Genomic DNA, 18,904 nt, shown 5'->3' on the forward strand with positions numbered 1-18,904 from the left:
ACTGGTGTTGACTGTGAACTCGGAGGGAACAATGTTATATATTTTTACAAGTTGACATCACGTGCAACTAAACTGCAGTTTCTAGTGGTTAACAGGTGTAGATGTTGGCAAACGTAGCCTGGGGAGATGTCGGTCTTAAAGACAGACCGTTTCAAAACACCTGGCTGCAATGCCAAGCTGCTGCTCACATTCAAATGTGTGATACAGGTGCTGAAGGAAAATCTTACAGTTACACCTAACACAAACCTAGTAAGATGACTGTGTTTTGTAAGCCTTTACAGAAGCATTGTTCACTAAAGTATCTGCTGAACCAAGCAAGAGAGCCCCAAGACTGAAATGAAAATACCCCTTATCTCTTCGCAGGGTGACAGGGAATGTTCTACTTTTTTGGGCCAGAAGTGAGCTCACTGTGAAGTGTTCACTGCCAAATCAGCCGTTTATGAAATCAAGCAGACCAGACTCTGTCTTGATAAAAAATGATTATTAGCACTTATGGATTACAGTGAGGGAGTAGTGAGGATTTGTGTACATTAAATAAAGGTGGAGATATCTAAGTATACTGTCCAGAAGTCCTACCATACCTTGAAGCCTGAAAAGGAAAATAAATGTGCCAGGTCTATAAATAGCACTTCAGTGGCTTCATATAAACAGATCCTTCTGGAAATACTACAGTACAAGGCTTTGTCTAGGCAAACCCATAGGCCTGCTCGCACCAAATGGAAATCTCAGTAACGTCACAGTACCCAAACCTCATCTCGTGTGCAGAGATCCTACACTACGAGACACGTTTGAAAGCTCCGCATTGGGTGCGTGTTCACAGTGGTTCAGACGGCTCATACCTGCCCATGTGTTGCTGTCTTCGTTGCAGGGACACAAAGGAGACCCTGGCCTCTCACCCGGTGGAGCCCCCAGTGGAGGGAAAGTAGGTGTCGTCTGCTGTGTGCCGTGGATTAGCCACTGCTATGTGATCGACTCGCTCGATGCCAGTTTGTTGCCATGGTGTTCTAAACTGCTCTGTCTCCAGGGAGAACTTGGCCTGCTGGGATCTCCGGGACTGTCCGGCCAAGTCGGTCGCAAGGTACGAGATCTGTGAGACGACACGCTGCCCAGCCGATTGCGATAAATTTGTGAGAAACCGTGTCGTGCTTGTGGCTGTTGTCTCTTCGCTCTGTTTTACACACACACACACACACACACACACACACACACACACACGCACACACAGAAGACATAAATCATATTCTTTGAATGATTCAGAGAGATAGGATGGACCACATTGGAGATCTCTAAATCACAGACTACACCTAGAACCGGCCCATTCTGGCATCTCTTTGAAGATGGGATTCTCAAAGAGGAAGTGTTTGGAAGGCTTCTGCCAAGCCCTTTCTTCTCCAGGATGTTTGGAGGGAAGCCTAACATTGTGCAGACCTGCACCTGCTCGCTTCTCCTCTGTCACACTCGAAAAGCTGGCCTGTAATATCATTAGTACTAGCCGTTGAGGAAAAAGGGTGATTCAGGGCAGCTTAAGTGTTTTGGGTTGTGAGGATTTGGTTGTGCACAGTAGCCTATCATGTTTTTTACATTTACTATGACACCTCACATTTCTAGTGAATAAAAAACATTGGACATTGCTGTGGCATGTTATGGTCATCATTTGAAGAATCTCATTTTGTAATTGAGATAATGGTCCACTTCCCAAAAAACTGCAATGCGTTGTTCACTAATTAGCCCCAGGCAGGTTAAATGGTCCTTGACCAAGTAGCAATTTCTAAATAATCGTCACACCTTGTGAATGGACGAACAGCTGCTTATTCCTTTTCGGAAAGTACACAATCTGCTGTCATGGGCTGTCAGGCTTTGGTTGTTAGCAGCTATTTGTTTCATAATAGAAAACAGCTTGCTGGGAAAGCACATCTGGTGTCCTCAAGGTTATTTCATTGTGTGCTGAAGTGGACCTCATTAGGAAAGAGGGAGATGATGATGACCGAGTGTCTCACTGATGTGAGGTCAGAGGTTGACATGGTGACAGAGGGCTCCTCTTTACATCTCCGACTCCGTGCGTCTGTCAAAGCTGTGCTTCCCCGACCCACTGTTCCAGAGGAAGGCAGGTGAGACCATATGCCCTGGTCAAGAGGAATCCAGATGAGCCCAGTCTCTCTGGATGTCCTCCTTACCCAGGTGAGACCAGATAAGACTAGTACTCTGTGTCTCCACTGTTATACAAGTACTCTGTGTCTCCACTGTTATACTAGTACTCTGGGTCTCCACTGTTATACTAGTACTCTGTGTCTCCACTGTTATACTAGTACTCTGTGTCTCCACTGTTATACTAGTACTCTGTGTCTCCACTGTTATACTAGCACTCTGTGTCTCCACTGTTATACTAGTACTCTGTGTCTCCACTGTTATACTAGCACTCTGTGTCTCCACTGTTATACTAGCACTCTGTGTCTCCACTGTTATACTAGTACTCTGTGTCTCCACTGTTATTCAATGTTCTATAATTTGGATTAGAGCGGAAAGGTTGCATTGTGTCACTTGCATTGTGTCTGTAAACCCAGTAAATTGGGATACAAATTCGGATACATGACTCTGTGAGATTACTGTATGCGTCCAAAGCTGCTGCACAGACATTTCAGAAAAGTGCCTCAGAAGAATTCTATTACTTAACTTTCTGCAGTTTGGCACACTGAGGGACATTTGAATGATGCAGTACGCGTGCGCACACACATACAGACTTCCTACTTTTACTGTACTCAGATGTTCTGGCTCCAGGTCCCAGGGACATTCCTCCCTGCTCATCCATTGTATGTTGGCTCAAACACAGGAATCCCAGACTCCTCACTAAGCTAGGCTAGCTAGGACACACCTGGCTAATCTATTTTAGCAAGCTAAACTGGGCTTGCTCACGAAGCTAGGCTAGCAAGGACACACCTGGCTAATCTATTTCAGCAAGCTAGACTGGGCTTGCTCATTAAGCTAGGGCTTTCGGGGTTATAGTCATACTGGTCCCTACCTTATTCTGAAAGTTTAGAGTTTGTGTAAGGAGAGTAGTCTAGAAGCAATGTTGTTCTAAGGGAGAATGATGACATCTTTATTTAGCTTGTTTTATAAGCGTTTAACTTTGTTTGTGGACGTTGGGGTTCTAGACAAAATCATCTGTAAATGTTTAAATAAACAGTTTAAAGAGCTTTTTCTTCAAGCTAATGAGACAGACTCTCAATCCAGCACTGGGGGGTTCTGTTCTCTGTGGTGCAAGCGCCTCATCACTCAGGACCTGTTCAATTAGGGTCTTTTACACACCATGCTCCACATCACTGTCCCTGACTTGTGTGTTTGTGTAACTCTGCTAGGTGCATACATTGATATTGACTCATTCAACTTGAATCAGTTTAAGGCTGAGTTTCCCACACATAGACTAATTTGGGGCGGTGCGCCACAGAATCAACACCGGCCGCCACACATTGCGTTTCGTAAAACATTTTTTTTTAACGCTAATTAGGTTAAAACACGCAGCGTATTCGTTCAGCTGCATTTCCTTTCCCCTGCTCTCCCTCCGTCTCTCTGTCACTCATGCGTCTTTCTCACATATGCACACAGTCACAACGTCAGCACACGTTAGCAACAATGCATACATATGCCGTTCTAGTAAGACCGACAGCTATATCAGCGAGCCTTCAGCATTAGTGCCGTAGCTAAAAGTCGAGGAAAGTTGAGGCTACTTTTTGCTAGGTACCTTACTCACATTTACATTTAGTCATTAAGCAGACGCTCTTATCCAGAGCGACTTACAGTACTCGAAGTTTCCCCTTCGTTCTTTTGATGAGAAGTCTCAAGAGCTAGCTACTTACCCGGCGTCATGGAGCCGACCAGTTAAATAGTTGTTTAGCACTAGCGTTGCTACATGCATAATGCAGAAATGATGTTAGTTGTTGTTAATTTTGTGAAGGTGTGAATCATTTTGGATTAATATGTAATGTAACAAATTATTGTGTAACGAATTATTAACAAAGGAATTATTACGACCCCCCCCACCCCCACCCCTCCCCGCCACAATTAGATTTCTAATCTGTGGGAAACACTGTACAGTAATAACTATCACATTTTGGTGTATTTCAACAGTAATAGACTTAGCTCTATGCTATATTCCAAAGTAGGTCAGTTGCTTCACAAATGTTGATATATAATCAGCCATCGTGTATATTATCTCAAATGTGGGTTTTACCTCTGTTCTTAGGACTTATTTTCTTAGTTATTCTGTACCCGAACACGTGAATTTCTTCAGAATGAAGTCAATTGAATTTTCAGTGGTGTCTCATTCTAGTTCCTCTCTCTACAGGGACTGAAAGGCCACCCTGGTCCGCCTGGCTACCCTGGAGATCCAGTGAGTGTGTTTGAATATTCTATGTTCATCATTATGAATAAACCAAACTTTTTACCTGTATTAAGATGATGCAAGGAAACTATTTCCTTTGCCATGTTAATCCACACCCATATAATACATACATACAAACACACGTACACACAAAAGTGAGGATGTTACACACGTCCTCCATAGATAATAAATATATATATATATACATACTGTATGATCTGATTATATCATATTATATATATATTTTTTGTACTAGTAATGAGTTGTGTAACATTACAACACAGTTGTGTGTTACGTCACCTATGGCCTATCTGGGCTGTTGCCCTCTGTGCGGCGCTCTCACATGCCATGACATTGGTAGTGGGTCCTTCCAGTGAGCAGACATCTCCCATTCTCAACCTCAACTTCCAAAACGGCCTCATTGTCAGGAAACAGCCTAATGACGGTGGTTTGTCTTTCAATGCCAACAGGCTGTAATTTACAGCTAATCAATTATAATATAATATTCAAATGGCAGACCATGGAGAGGATGACTCATGTTAATGACTGAACGCTGTTGAAGACAAACATCCCCTGGTGCAGCAGTAAAGTAGCCAGAGGTTGTACCACACGACAGGCTGACTGCTGTGGGCTTGGCTGCCACGAGGCAGACCCAATATCCTGCATGATTCTGCCTTCTGAACTCGACGCCAACACTGACATTGTTCCTCTTTCTTTTTGGCTTCCATTTGAATGGATTCACATGGTCTTCGCCTGAGATTGGAGGCTACAAATCACACAACCCGTTTTTCCCTTGTGCTCCGTCTCTCCCTCGTCCTCCCATTCTCTTCCTCTGTCCACCTCTCCCCCCTCTACATCTCCCCCTCTTCCCCTGTGTCTCCCTCTCTCCCCCTCGCTTCCTTTCTCTCCCTCTCTCTCTCTCTCTTTCTCTCTCCCTTTCTGCTTTTCTCCATCTCCCCGTCTCCCTCTCTCTGCCCGTATCCCTCTCCCACTGACTCCCTCTCTCCATCTCTGCAGGGCGATCGTGGAGCTGATGGAAGCCCAGGGGCTAAAGGTTATCCTGGCAGGCAGGTGCAGTAAATCTAGTGTTGCAGTGCTGGTTGAGCAGGGCCCACACACACAGTACCTACTCACACACACACCTACACAGTGACTACACACACACACACGCCTAAACACTACCTACATGCACAAACATGCCTACACAGTACCAACACATACACCCACCCACACACACACGCCTACACAGTACCTACATGCACACACACACACACACACACACACACACGCCTACACACTACCTACACACTCACACATGTAAAGCCCTTGGTTGTGTCAGGAAATAAAATGTGAAACTGTTTTACTTAGTCAGCAGTACCGCGAAGAAAGAAAACAAAATAGAACTGTGACTAATTAGGTCGCTCCCCGGGCGAAAGATGTTTCCATCACTCTCCCAAGCTCGTACCGTGAGTCCTCATTCAGCTTTCCACGTCTGGGAATTTGATTTGGAGGGGAAAGTTCCCTTTGTAGCCGAGCTGTGTTATGATTTCAACGCTTAGTAAAACACGCTTCCTCTCTCAGTTTGCAAATGTGCAATGCCACGCAGCTGGGCGATCACTCCCAGCTCGCCTCGTTAAAAACGCTTTATGGTGCTTTCGGCTTCACGCCTTTGCCTGCCTCTGTACCCCCTGAGTCCCGTGTCACCGCGGTGATCCCTGCTGGACGTCCAGGGGGATGGAAGCTTCTAGAAGCCTTGTTTTAGTGTCTTAAGATGACGTCCCCAGGCCTCTAGGCCTGCATTTCTTTCAAATCCCGCACTGTGTTTATTTGAACCGTGTTCTAACAATACTTTAACAGTGTGTTGACGGTATGGTCACAGTGCTAAGAGGCTAACATAGCTATGCCTTGTGTGTTCTCCAGGGTTTACCCGGGCCTGTGGGTAACATGGGGCCTAAAGGATCCAGGGTGAGTAACCAAGCTCCTGATGAAATAGTCAGAAGCTCAATGTGAGCAAGTTTGTTTTACTACAGTACAGCAGACAGTCCATTGTATGATGTTGCTATCCGACTCGGTCAGAAAGGTAAATACGATTCATACCTCCTACGTGCATGGAGCTACGGGACATAGACACAGCTCATGGCTTCCCACAGCACGTCCACAGGCCTCAAGCCTAACGGTCCCCCCCACCCCCACAAACACGTCAGTGACAGCATGTTATAAACCCAGGTAGAGAGGCCCAGTTATGCCACAGTAAAGCTAAACGAACTGTGAAAAGAGAGCCGCATCACACTCGTAAACCTGCCACGTTGGACCGCCCCACATCCTGTCGGGACGGAGTTCTTTGTGGAACTTCGTTCACTTGAGACCCATGTTACATTACATTTACATTTAGTCATTTAGCAGACGCTCTTATCCAGAGCGACTTACAGTAAGTACAGGGGCATTCCCCCCGAGGCAAGTAGGGTGAAGTGCCTTGCCCTAGGACACATCGTAATTTGGCACGCCGGGGAATCGATCCGGTAACCTTCTGATTACTAGCCCAACTCCCTCACCGCTGCGCTCAGCCATCTGACTCCATGTAACCTTAAACATGATCATACATATCCTTGATATGAAAGTAAAAGCGCAAACAGTGAGCGCATGCCAATGCTGTTAGCCTTGAGCAACTGTGTCATCGGTGAGTATGTCACTACTGTGTTGTGTATCACCCCCCGCCTGTCCTCCTCTGTCTCCTGGCTCCAGTCCCAGAAGTCTGCAGAGATCCCTGAGGTGGGGGTATGTGCCCTTGGACTACATCGTGGAAGCCAGCACCATGCAGTCCATGGGCATATACACTTGCCTCAAGGCTTTGGTCTTCAGGCAGGCATCATCCATCCATCAGGACCCGAAGACACAGGAGTTCGTGGACCTCCACCTTACTTGTGCATCCCCATGCTTCCTCTCAACACCCCCCCCCCCTCTCATAAGTTCTCTCTTGTCTGTCTCTCTCCCTCCCTCTGTCCCCCCATACCCTGTCCTTTTCTCAGGGCCACATAGGAACCCCTGGTCTATATGGCCTACTTGGACCAGATGGGGAGCGGGTGAGTGTCGCTTCGTATCTGCAAAGTGAAAAAGATGAAAATGACTAGTTAGTGAGGACCCGAAAGCCGTCGTCGTCCAAGTAGTTGTAGTTCGCCACCTGCAAGTACTGCATATCACAATGTAATCTTATCAGCCTAATAAATAATGGGGCAATTACACGGACAGACGCCCCAGTGGGCAGTAGGCACGCTCCGAAACATCCTCTAAACTGTGAGTGGCAGTTGGTCCCGCTCACAATATTTAGACAAGATCAAAACCTACATATATGTCCAACCTTTCCTACTGTTAAGGATAATATCCCAGAGCTAGGCTCTGGAAAGGAAGCCGGGCTTAAAACTGCATTGAGTTCGCTTCAGCAAGACTCCGATTCCCACAATCCCTCAGGACAATGGACCAACATTGTCTAGTTGAGCCTTCTCTTTGAGTGCAAGTGATATGAAGTTAGTGTATATCTGCTTCTCCTTACTTCTGCTTAAAAACTGGAGATGTAACTAATTGTACCCCAAGATATCAGCTGTACCCCATTTTCACCCTCTCTCTTGTGTGTCTGTATTCTCTCTCCTCATCCTCCCCTCCTCCTCCTCCTCTCCTTCTCTCTTCGTCTGGGTGTCTCTACAGGGACTTCCAGGCCTTCACGGAGAGAAGGGCAAGATGGGTAGGCCGGTAAAGTTTTCTCTCAACATACTTTTCAGAGCACCTTTCATGCGGTATCAATATGCACCCCAATCAACGGCCATACCATGTGCCATGGACCTTGTTTGTTTGTAAAGTAACTTATAAAACCGTATGGTGAATATGATATGGCTGTTACTAGGTTTAGATCCGATTTCTGGCTGATGTGACAGTGGCTTCAACACAGCCACTTTGTAGAGTCTGTGGTCTTTAAGCTCTGGAGTCCCCGGGTCCGACGCCAGAGCGGACCAGAGAAAGATGTTTCAAACAAAGCCATGTGACTCTATATCCATCTCATTACAGCGAATAGATTCATGATATTTCATTTGCACTGCGATGCACTCTGTGTACTACAGACTCTCATGATGTTCAACGTTTATTGCGGAAGCTTTTAAAACGTGTTTTATCCGTGCCCAATCATCTGTTTGGGAGAGTATGTCATGTGGTCATTCACTTGTGGCTCCGAGTCCCTCCACCGCTAACTGCAGGGTTGCAGACTGGCTGGGGAGCAGCGCCGCAATGAGTCCTCTCAATTCTCCCATGAGTGTTGTATTAACATGGAAAACTAAAGTGCTCATCATAACTTTAATACGTACGAGACATTTTCCCAAGCACTGTTGTACATCCAGTAGTGACTGTACTCTGTGTATTACACTGTTGATAGCCAGTGACAAAGACATGCCAGCTACGCAAACCCTGTTCTCACCAGCAGCACGGATATGGTCTGGTGCTAAAGTTGAGCCGACTGGATATCTGAATGCTGGGTGGTGCTAGGACTGGGGAAGGATGTGTTAGGGACCTGTCCTGATAACCTCCCAGGATCCAGCACATAACGTACAACTCTGGGGAACCATGTGTTTGTGTTTAGAACGTCACCATGACTGTCCTTCTTGGAAAGAAGAGGCCTTTTTCCACATTTCCTTTGGCAGCACGCGGCAGCGACGACTCCCGTTTCGGTTCCTCTGGATCCGACCCGTGCCGTCTGACTCGCGTTCGACACGCCGCCACGCAGAGACGATCTCTAGACGCGACGTGCGCAGAGAACGGGCGTCACGTCTCATGCAGGACAACGGGAGTCCCGAGCTCCGCCGCGCACCTCTCTCCCACGGCCGTACGCCCCGCGGCGCGTAACCACGGCAGCTCCAGTGCAGCCGGGGCGCTCCGCGGCAGCACGCTGTTGACTCTGGCACGGTGACAAGCACGCGTGGAGAGCGCGCGGCTCGGGGGGCGAGGCGGCACGTCTCGTGTTCTGGGCTAGAATGGAATCACGAGTGCCAGGAGAAAATGAAAAAATCCCTCATCAGCAGATCTGGAGTCAGCCAGTCGGCCCGTTTTGATGCTACTGTAGGCAGGCAGACGGCTGGTTATAAAATCAGACAGACAGCTGGCAAAGCAGGAACACAGTCAGCTAGAGGGGCAGGTAGAGAGGCAGGCAGAGACAGACAGAGGCAGGAAGATATGCAGTCAGAGAGAGAGAGAGCCCAGAAGAAAGAGAGAGAGGCAGGCAGGCAGAAAGATAGAGAGGTTGGCTGAGAGACAGACAGATAGAGGCGAGCAGGCAGAGAGACATACAGAAAGAGAGACAGGCAGGCAAAAGAGCAGAGACAGGCAGAAAGGCAGGCAGGCAGGCAGCTTGAGCTCTGTGGCTTGGAAAGTCAGCCATGGAATTTCCTGACCGTCCGAGGGAAAGGAGCTCGGGGATGTTTACTGGATTCTAGAGTGTGTGCTTGAGGTTTACTCTGCCAATATCAATGTTGGGGGAAGTTTGTGTGCTGACACTGCGTTTTTGTGTGCTCTCATAATACATCGAAGACAAGGACGCATAATCCGTGTTTGTTGATTTCAATGCTCCCGCAACCGTCTGTCTACATGCTCTCGGAAGTGAGAACATCACTCATCGGTGTAAGCCTGCTCATCGTTTACGGGCTGGTAAATCGGTATTCGAACTAAAGTTTCAAGTTTTGGAGCTGTTCCTTTAGTTGGAAGATGATGTTAATCTTTAGTCTGAACATCTTGTCTTGTACTGCTGACCTTAGAACCAGAACGACTATAGTGTCCCACACCATGTTGCTGTACCAGCTTCTGTGTTTGTGTGTGTGTGTGTGTGTGTGGACCCAGGGGTTTCCTGGAGACTTTGGTGAACGTGGACCACCGGGGCCCGATGGGAACCCAGTAAGGAACCAAGCGTCCCTGAGTCAGCTGTCTTTAGAGTTCTACCACACTGAATAAATATACACACATATACACACTGTACATACACACTGTACATACACACTGTACATACACACATATACACACTGTACATACACACATATATACACTGTACATACATATATGATGAGCATTTTGAACACATTGAATATGCACACATCACATATAAATATCCTGATTGGCTGACCTCTCCAACACCATTTCCTGTCTCTGAGGGGGAACAAGAAAGGACCAGTTGGCTGAATCTTCCCCATTCATGCTGAGTCTGGGCTGGCAGGAAGGTCACACTGAGCTCTGAAACATCTCTCTTTCTTTCTCTCTCACTATTTCTTTCTCTCCGTCTCTCTCTCTCTTCCCTTGGTGTTTCTTCGGGACTAGTTCCTGCTGAGGATGTGGACAGGACATGTAGAAGTGGGGCAGTTAGCCCGAACAAAAAGCCCCATTCTGTCTTGCATCAGACCTCTTTCCCTAGCTCAGCCCAGCAGTTAGGAACTGCAGATTACACAAGCTACTGTCAGGGGACAACATGCACACACATTAACACACACAATCACGACATCTGCATATATGGTTATGAATAGACATGCTCTTTGCACACACACACACACACACACACACACACACACACGCACACACACCTCCCAGCAGTCTAAGGAACTGCAAGTCTCTCTCTGCTGTATATGACTCGAATCTTCTCCCCTGACCAGGGAGAGCTGGGTGCGCCTGGTCCAAGTGGAGTACCTGGCCTCATAGTGAGTATCTGAAGCCATGTCCATCACACTGCTGGTCTCACATCGCTCCTGCTGGTCTCTCCTCTCTCCTGCTGGTCTCACATCGCTCCTGCTGGTCTCTCCTCTCTCCTGCTGGTCTCACATCGCTCCTGCTGGTCTCTCCTCTCTCCTGCTGGTCTCACATCTCTCCTGCTGGTCTCACATCTCTCCTGCTGGTCTCTCATCTCTCCTGCTGGTCTCACATCTCTCCTGCTGGTCTCTCATCTCTCCTGCTGGTCTCTCATTTCTCTACTGTGTCCACCACACTGCTGGTCTCTCATCTCTCCTGCTGGTCTCTCATCTCTCCTGCTGGTCTCTCATTTCTCTGTGTCCACCACACTGCTGGTCTCTCCTATCTACTGCTGGTCTCTCATCTCTCCTGCTGGTCTCTCATTTCTCTGTGTCCACCACACTGCTGGTCTCTCCTACCTCCTGCTGGTCTTTTTTTTCTCCTGCTTGTCTCTGACATGAATTGTGAATACTTTACTGTTAGTGAAAAAAATGTTTAGTGACTGGATTGTTTGGGAATACTCTCAGCCGATGGTAAACTGATAAACGTGAGCCTCCATACTGCAATGTTCAAATGTGTTTCTGTGTTGGCAGGGAGACATGGGGTCTATGGGCATCATGGGCATACCTGGGCCAGGTGGACTAAAGGTAAACTCCCAGAATTCAAATATTTTACTTTGATTATTGAAAGTATGCAACAAGTCCTCATCTGTTATTGGCTGTTTTTCAGGGGGTGTCCGGTAACCCTGGAGAGGCAGGACTGAAAGGTGATCAGGTGATCTGAATACCTTCTCATTGGTCTACCCCTCTCACCTGACCATTTATCATTAGGAACAATGCATGGGATGCCTCCTCATACGGCTACATAGACTTTAAAAAGTACATTTCGGAACATTTGTTTGTCACCTGCTGCCGTCTTTGTGCTCAGATGACCCATTCCTCTCGTAACCCCGCCTAATCTTGTCGTCAGGGTGAAGTCGGTGTGCCGGGCAAGCCAGGAGAGACGGGGTTCCAGGGTGACAAGGTACAGGTGTGCTGCGGTGTCTGCTGTGTCTGTGTGTAGCCGCGCTACGTCGCTGTAGGACGCTGTGGATGTCATACCGCTTCATGGAGCGTGTGTGTGTGTGTGCGCGCATGTTTTTTCACAGGGTATACAGGGTTCCCCAGGGTTGCCAGGCAGCATGGGGAAACCGGGTCCGCGGGTGAGTGGTGTCGACGTTACCATGGTTACCCCGTTGGTGTGTTTAAGCTGTGCTAGCGGGAACTGGCGGGATGAGTGACAGCAGTGCTGTGTTGTTGTGGCAGGGGTCGTCCGGTGACCAGGGGCCTGAAGGACGACCGGGGCCCCCGGGCCCTGAGGTAAGGAGCCCATGTGGAACTTCCGACCCACCGTCACAGAAGAAACTGTGAAGCTAAACCAGTGCCAGGAAACCTTCAGAGATGTCTAAGAGAAAGATGTTCCTCAGTCTTGCTTCAGAGAGTATTTCAGAGACACAGTTCAGTCTTTCAAAGGAGTGACTCGGGATTTAAATATCTCCCGTGAGCACTGGTTTTGGAAGTGATTTTGGATTTGCAGTCGGCCTTGAAGGTGCACAGAGAACTAAAATGTCAACTTCCTGGTTTTCCTCAGGGCTTCCCAGGTGACATCGGCCCACCTGGTCACAACGGGCCAGAGGGGTTAAAGGTCAGTGGTACAGTTAGACTAGTTAGATAGTATAATAGTATTTTACCTGTTAGATAAAGGCAATGGGTTGAGACATTAAAAGGGTAAATTACATTGTTGTATCTTGTAGTATGTAATTATTACAGTAATAGTATTGATAACCGGTTAAATGTTGGTGATCGTAGCATTTGTGTTAATGATCAGTTATTCAGGGAGGGTTAGTAGACCTTAACTATCTGTAATATCCCCAGGGGAAGCCTGGAGCCAGAGGTTTAACAGGTCCAAGAGGAACACCAGGTCTAGAGGTAAGTTTGTCATGTGGACATCCCCTGTTGGGGTGAGTCCCTCTGGGACGTGGGTAGACCGTGTTGGGTCCTGACTCGGCTGATCTTCTCCTCCAGGGGGACGGAGGAGCTCTAGGACCACCCGGAACCATGGGACCAGAGGTGAGCACTGATTGGTTCAGAGCAAACACAGCTATCCAATCAGGAACCCAACAAGCACAACAATGAGAATTGTTTGGGGTCCGCCTATGGAAAGTCAGTGTCTGCCACTATAAAGACAGCACAATCTGGTTTGATATACTGTCGGACTTTGGCAGAGACAGTTGCCTATTGTTTTAAAGCTGTTTAGATTGGTTGATGATATGTTTAATGCTCAGTTGCGGCACCAGATTGGTTGCAAAATTGTTATAGTCTCACCCTCTGTCCACAAAAACAAAACAGTTTAACAGTATAGTCTAGCATGGATCATAAAAATAAAAAAAACTGTGGCTTGCAGTTTAACCCAATGAAAATATTAGTTGGAGTAAAATATGATACTCATTGGATTGAATTCATTTGTTGTTTTTTTGCGTTTGTTTTAAGATATTACTTTTGGAGCCTAGCCATTCTGCCAAGAACTGGCAATGAACGTCATATAGCTTCATTAAAGCACTGTGGAAAACAAGTTACAGGACGGCTTTTGGGAAATCCATACTGCTCTCTTCTTTGTCTATACTGAAACCTATAAAAATCAGTCTCTCTACTCTACCGACGGGACATTCTCCTTGAATGGCTCATATCCACCTGGCCATGTGGACAAGCCAGATAGTATACTGCATTTCTTCCATTATAGCCTCTGATACGGTAGCTGACAGCTTCATTCTTCTCCCAGCTACAGAGACATCCCATTAGCATCCATCAAAGATCACAAGGAGCTTGGAGCTGACCCAGGTTAAACAATAGCAGTGGAGTAATCCAATTACTGCCATCCAGACGCCTCTTCCCGCCACATGGATCCGTCCAAACTACTGTCTACCAAAGTCAGGAACCGCGAGTGATGAGACAGTGTAAAACCTTTTCGATCAAACAAATGAGCCAATGACAACATCCAATCGAAATAAGCGATGATTTTCAGGCGCTAACAGACGGAGATGCTCCAGCACATTGTTCTGGTTTAGGGTCCTCTTGCTCGGTATGGGCTGGATTGATCCACCAGTTTGTCTGGGAGTGTGCGCTGCTCGCCAGGGTTATAGAGGGTTTTAGGCGTGCAGCCTTGAGGACAGCGGGGGTGGTCAGATATTTTCAGATATATAGAAGAAGGCGGGGCTTAGGAAACCACTGCTGATGGAGGGCTGTGGGCCATCTCTGATCTGTGTTCAGGGCAGACCTGGGAGGCAAGGCTTCGCCGGGAGCACGGGCGAGGAAGGACTGAAGGTTAGTCGACTGAGCATGCTTCGGCATGCTCCGTGCGCCCCGTCACTGTGGTCCTCGCTCTAACACGGCCCGTCCTGCTTCATCCAACGCACGGCATGCACGTCCGACACTAGCCGTCTTGTACGGTCTGACCTTTACAGCGTGGATGTCACTGATTTGCACATTACGAGTCTTATGAGCATGTCAACGAGGTGCTCATTATTTCCAAGCGTTGTTAGCATTTTCGTGAAATGCTAACAATCTGAAGTTACAAATGAGATTGTAATATCCTTGGATTATGCTAATGACATGCCAGGTATCTCTAGATGCTGGAATGAGATGCAAATTGTCTTGAAACATGATTATAAGATGGTTAATTATCTCGACACACACGTAGGATATGCTAATAATGCTGCAAATGGTGTTAACGAGCTCCTCTGTTGTAGGGGGAGAGTGGGATGACAGGAGAGGTCGGAAAGCTTGGAGATAGGGTAAAGTCTTTCTCTCACTCTTCCATACTTCACTGTGTTTGTGTTTATGGTGTGTGTGTGTGTGTGGGGGGGGGCTAGATAACTTGTGGATAAGTGTGCGTACCATGTAGGCTGAGGCCTTACAGCAGCAGCCCGGGTTCAAATCCGGCCTTGGCCCTTTGCTACGCGTCTTCCCCTCTCTCTGCCTTTCCTGTCACACTTCGCTTACAAACGATCCAATAAAGCTCCAAAAATGCCCCAAAATCTACACACAAAGAAAGAGACAGTAGGAGTGTTAAGCTCGTGCACGTGCAAGCCAGTTCAACAATTGTTCGTCTAAATCAGTGCTCTGTGACTCTCAATGTCAGTTCTGGATTAACCGTTCGCTGTCCTGCTCTCCAGGGTCCTGTGGGGTACATCGGGCCAGTGGGAGACTCAGGCCTGGCAGGAGAGAAGGTTTGACACACAACGCACACACACAGACACCAGTGGTGTTCTGTTCTGCAGGCCCTGACTCTCTGCTGATGTCTGGATCCTGAGCCGGGCGGCATCATGGCTGGCTGGGTCCTGATCTAGAGCTGTGTGTGTCCGCAGGGCGACCGCGGGGAGGTGGGCCTGCCGGGGCCTCCGGGGGAGAAGGGAGCCATGGTAAGGAGTGAGTCTGGACCAGGTCTCTCCTCCTTGGGGTCTCCAGTCTGAAAGGAGAGGCGTTCAATCACAGTGGGCTCAGAGAGGAGTGCGGACAGGATGTAAAACACACACACGTAACCTGAGATGATACGATACCCTGATAGCACACTTTCTCTAGCTAGCGTCTCTAGCTGTGTACTGGCGTCTTATTCATGTCTTTATTTCGAAGACACTCTTATCCAAGGTGACGTATCCAAGCACCTAGCGATGCAGTGGAACTGGCAGATGTCATTATTAGCAGGATTGACGGAACGACATCAGATGTTTATTATTATTTATTTTTTAAGATGTCTTGATGTGTAGTATTGATTTTTGTACCAGGGCCACCCTGGAACCCCTGGAGGAAATGGACCAACGGGACCACAAGGCCTCCCAGTAGGTTGCCACTAACATGTCGTCACTAAGAACTGCCAGGGGGTTCATTGCTTTGCGAGTTTTGACTGATTGTGACGGTCCTTCCTGTTGTAGGGGCTGGCCGGCTCGCGTGGAGTCGGTGGCGGCATCGGATCGAAAGGCAAGAGGGTAAGAGGCTCATCTCTCTATGCACACTTCCTGTTTGCATGAACCCAAGGCAGCGGTGTTGCCGAGGATGCAAGGACGGCAAAATGCCGTACGGAAGCAAACCTTGAGAACTGAAGACCCATTCAGACAGTCCCCAGCGCTGCTATGTCAGGGAAAAGAATTGCTGACATCCCAAAGACGGCTTGGACTGTGTTCTTGGCACATCTGTCCGGCCTCTGTGAGCGCGCGGAAGACGCCGGACTGCGTGGCGAGAGAGCGCTTTCTGCGGCGATCACCCGGCTCTCAGACCCGCCTCGGATCCGTATCTGGCCCCCGTCCGACCGACCGCGTCTTCCGGGGATGTGTCTCCCCCCCCTCATCCCTCCAGGATCGTTACTGTACCACCTGTGACCACCTTGACCCGTTGGCGATTCAACAATGATCTGTTTTCATGAGCTTATGAACTGTGACCTCCAACTCATTTCTGAGTATGTGAATACGTAAGCATGTGGGCTAGTCTAGTTGAAAGAGGGTAAAAGTGTCTGTTCCTTGAGTGCGTTTTCAAAGCGTTCCTTTCTCTTCCTGTCTCCACAGGGGCCGACGGGCCCTGTCGGTTCTGCTGGGGAGGATGGGTCCAGTGGGCGGCAGGTGAGCATGAGGTTTATAGGTCAAAGGTCAAATGGGAGTCTCCCTCGTCTGATGTCAACATGTAGGGTCACGTGACTGAAGCTTTCCCACGAAAGCACAACCGCTACAAAGATACCGCAACACTCAGTGGCTTTGGCTCAAGTTGCGAGTCGGTATTCATTCATTAAAGTTTTGAAAGCAACTGGGTGCAATTTTGTCGTTATTTCTGAGGACATTTTAAGGAGACTTGATTTGCCAACGTGCACTATAAAAAAAAAACTGTCATTAAAGAGGGAAGGAACCTCGAGGGACGTCTCAGAGAGAGGGAGGCATGCTGCCGGCTGTTGTTACACAGCTGGATGTCAGATGACGCAACGCTGTTGTCTCTCTACAGGGTTCTTACGGAGCGCCGGGGAAGTTGGGTTTTCAAGGGGAGATGGTAGGAGCTCATAACCAATAACTCACTTTGTCCAAACCACCACACTACCTTAACCAAGTAAATCATCAGCATTCCGTATTTAAATAATTAGTATGATTAATTGACACCAATTAACTTTTATTATGTTTTGTTATTCCGGAGAGATGTCTTGACAAACAATATGCTTGTGATGATGGGAGTAACTAACCGGGGTAAAGGGAGGCAGCTGTAACTCTTATAGCATGCTGACATGACATATTTGTGTGTGTGTGTCTGTTGGTGTTCTGCAGGGAAAGATTGGGGAGACTGGGGAAGCTGGTCCCAAGGGATTTCCAGTAAGTGCTGCTTTAGGCTAGTCTGGCCACAGATGTGGACACAGTGCAGGGGAGCGGGTGGCCATGAGCGACAAGACAAGCTTGAGGACTTTCAGTGTGCTTATCTGTGTCCTCTCAGGGGACCCAGGGACCTTCAGGATCTCCAGGGGCCAAAGGAGTTGGAGGAGAGCCAGTGAGTTCTTTAAAAGTCAAATATTCGGGGGTATTTCCACTATCCCTAGCACAACTGCCTCCAATCAGGGCATCTGGGTGTTTGTTTGAATTCCTGCAAAGCCCACCAGTCAGAGAGACATCAGGTTTGGGTGAAAGTTCCTCTTCTAAGCGGGAAGTTCCCTTTGATTGCAGACTTTGTTTACTGGAGTCTGGAGGTGTCCATGACATTGTCCCTTTCTTGTCTTCTCCAGACAGCGTTGAGCCAGAACTTCCAGCAACCGTGTTCAAATCATCCTGTTTGGTTGCAGGGGTCTGGCATGCTTTAACAGAATGCGGCTTTGTGCTCTAAAGATGGAGGGGTCTTTAGAACCTGTGAGCTTTTTTATGTTCTTAGTAAAGTGTGAGCCTGCCTCAGCTACGATGCACCGCCACTGTGGGGCCTCTCCCATGCTGATGCCTAGAAACCCATCTGTTGGTTCAGTAGAGAAAAAGTATTCCTCTGTCAATCACAGAGAGTCTTGGAGAGAGAGAGAGAGTGTGAGGTCGAGAGGGATGTGTATTTACTTTATCTACGGCATTCCTGCAGTTCGTCTTCTGTGGATCTTACTGTGTCTTCGTAACAGCTGGGCAGCTTCCATCTCTTACAGTAGTCTGGCTCTGGGTTTGAACACTTCAGAAAGAGAGACGTCAGATCTCAGACACCCGTTATCTCCTCCATTCCACAGTTTCTTCTGTTCCTTTTCAGGTTTTTTTCTCTCCGTATTTTCTGGCCATGCTATATCTGCCTTCTGATTTCGATTTAATTACATCTTTGAAAGAAGCTTGGAAATAAGTCTTTGACGTGCTGATATGTTATCACACCTGGCTTGTTATTATGAGGCGCTAGTGTGTATTTCGGTGTTAATAGGACGCAGTATCTACGTGAGCATTTGTTATGCTCTCATCAACGCCATGCTTGTGTTTGCCACAGGGAGCGATAGGGCCGTCAGGAACCATGGGTCCGCTGGGGGAGATGGGACTGAAGGTGAGAGGCTCCACACCTGGACCTTCAAGACTAACGCACTCAGATACCCTGCTTTGACTCACATAGATAACCTGCTCTGACTCGCATGAATGCCTTGCTCTGACTCAGTCACATAGATAACCCGACCTGACTCGCATAGATGCCTTGATTGCTCTGACTCAGTCACATAGATAACCTGCTCTGACTCAAATAGATGCCTTGCTCTGACTCAGTCACATAGATAACCTGC

General features: G+C 47.9%; 1 protein-coding gene across 1 annotated transcript in view; it reads left to right on the forward strand.

Moving 5' to 3' along the window:
• col27a1b (collagen, type XXVII, alpha 1b) overlaps positions 1 to 18,904 on the forward strand; it is a 40,276-nt gene that overhangs the window by 11,483 nt on the left and 9,889 nt on the right. Inside the window, exons 6-33 of the mRNA XM_047015365.1 lie at positions 869 to 922; positions 1,025 to 1,078; positions 4,340 to 4,384; positions 5,393 to 5,446; positions 6,296 to 6,340; positions 7,402 to 7,455; positions 8,075 to 8,119; positions 10,247 to 10,300; positions 11,047 to 11,091; positions 11,713 to 11,766; positions 11,849 to 11,893; positions 12,089 to 12,142; positions 12,267 to 12,320; positions 12,424 to 12,477; positions 12,749 to 12,802; positions 13,033 to 13,086; positions 13,183 to 13,227; positions 14,425 to 14,478; positions 14,904 to 14,948; positions 15,330 to 15,383; positions 15,522 to 15,575; positions 15,939 to 15,992; positions 16,086 to 16,139; positions 16,713 to 16,766; positions 17,140 to 17,184; positions 17,454 to 17,498; positions 17,617 to 17,670; positions 18,622 to 18,675. Coding sequence (XP_046871321.1) covers positions 869 to 922; positions 1,025 to 1,078; positions 4,340 to 4,384; positions 5,393 to 5,446; positions 6,296 to 6,340; positions 7,402 to 7,455; positions 8,075 to 8,119; positions 10,247 to 10,300; positions 11,047 to 11,091; positions 11,713 to 11,766; positions 11,849 to 11,893; positions 12,089 to 12,142; positions 12,267 to 12,320; positions 12,424 to 12,477; positions 12,749 to 12,802; positions 13,033 to 13,086; positions 13,183 to 13,227; positions 14,425 to 14,478; positions 14,904 to 14,948; positions 15,330 to 15,383; positions 15,522 to 15,575; positions 15,939 to 15,992; positions 16,086 to 16,139; positions 16,713 to 16,766; positions 17,140 to 17,184; positions 17,454 to 17,498; positions 17,617 to 17,670; positions 18,622 to 18,675 — 1,431 coding nt within the window. The remainder of the gene's footprint in view (positions 1 to 868; positions 923 to 1,024; positions 1,079 to 4,339; positions 4,385 to 5,392; positions 5,447 to 6,295; positions 6,341 to 7,401; positions 7,456 to 8,074; positions 8,120 to 10,246; positions 10,301 to 11,046; positions 11,092 to 11,712; positions 11,767 to 11,848; positions 11,894 to 12,088; positions 12,143 to 12,266; positions 12,321 to 12,423; positions 12,478 to 12,748; positions 12,803 to 13,032; positions 13,087 to 13,182; positions 13,228 to 14,424; positions 14,479 to 14,903; positions 14,949 to 15,329; positions 15,384 to 15,521; positions 15,576 to 15,938; positions 15,993 to 16,085; positions 16,140 to 16,712; positions 16,767 to 17,139; positions 17,185 to 17,453; positions 17,499 to 17,616; positions 17,671 to 18,621; positions 18,676 to 18,904) is intronic.

Source organism: Hypomesus transpacificus, unplaced genomic scaffold (genome assembly GCF_021917145.1).
Source record: "Hypomesus transpacificus isolate Combined female unplaced genomic scaffold, fHypTra1 scaffold_30, whole genome shotgun sequence".
In the NCBI taxonomy this organism is placed as follows: Eukaryota; Metazoa; Chordata; class Actinopteri; order Osmeriformes; family Osmeridae; genus Hypomesus; species Hypomesus transpacificus.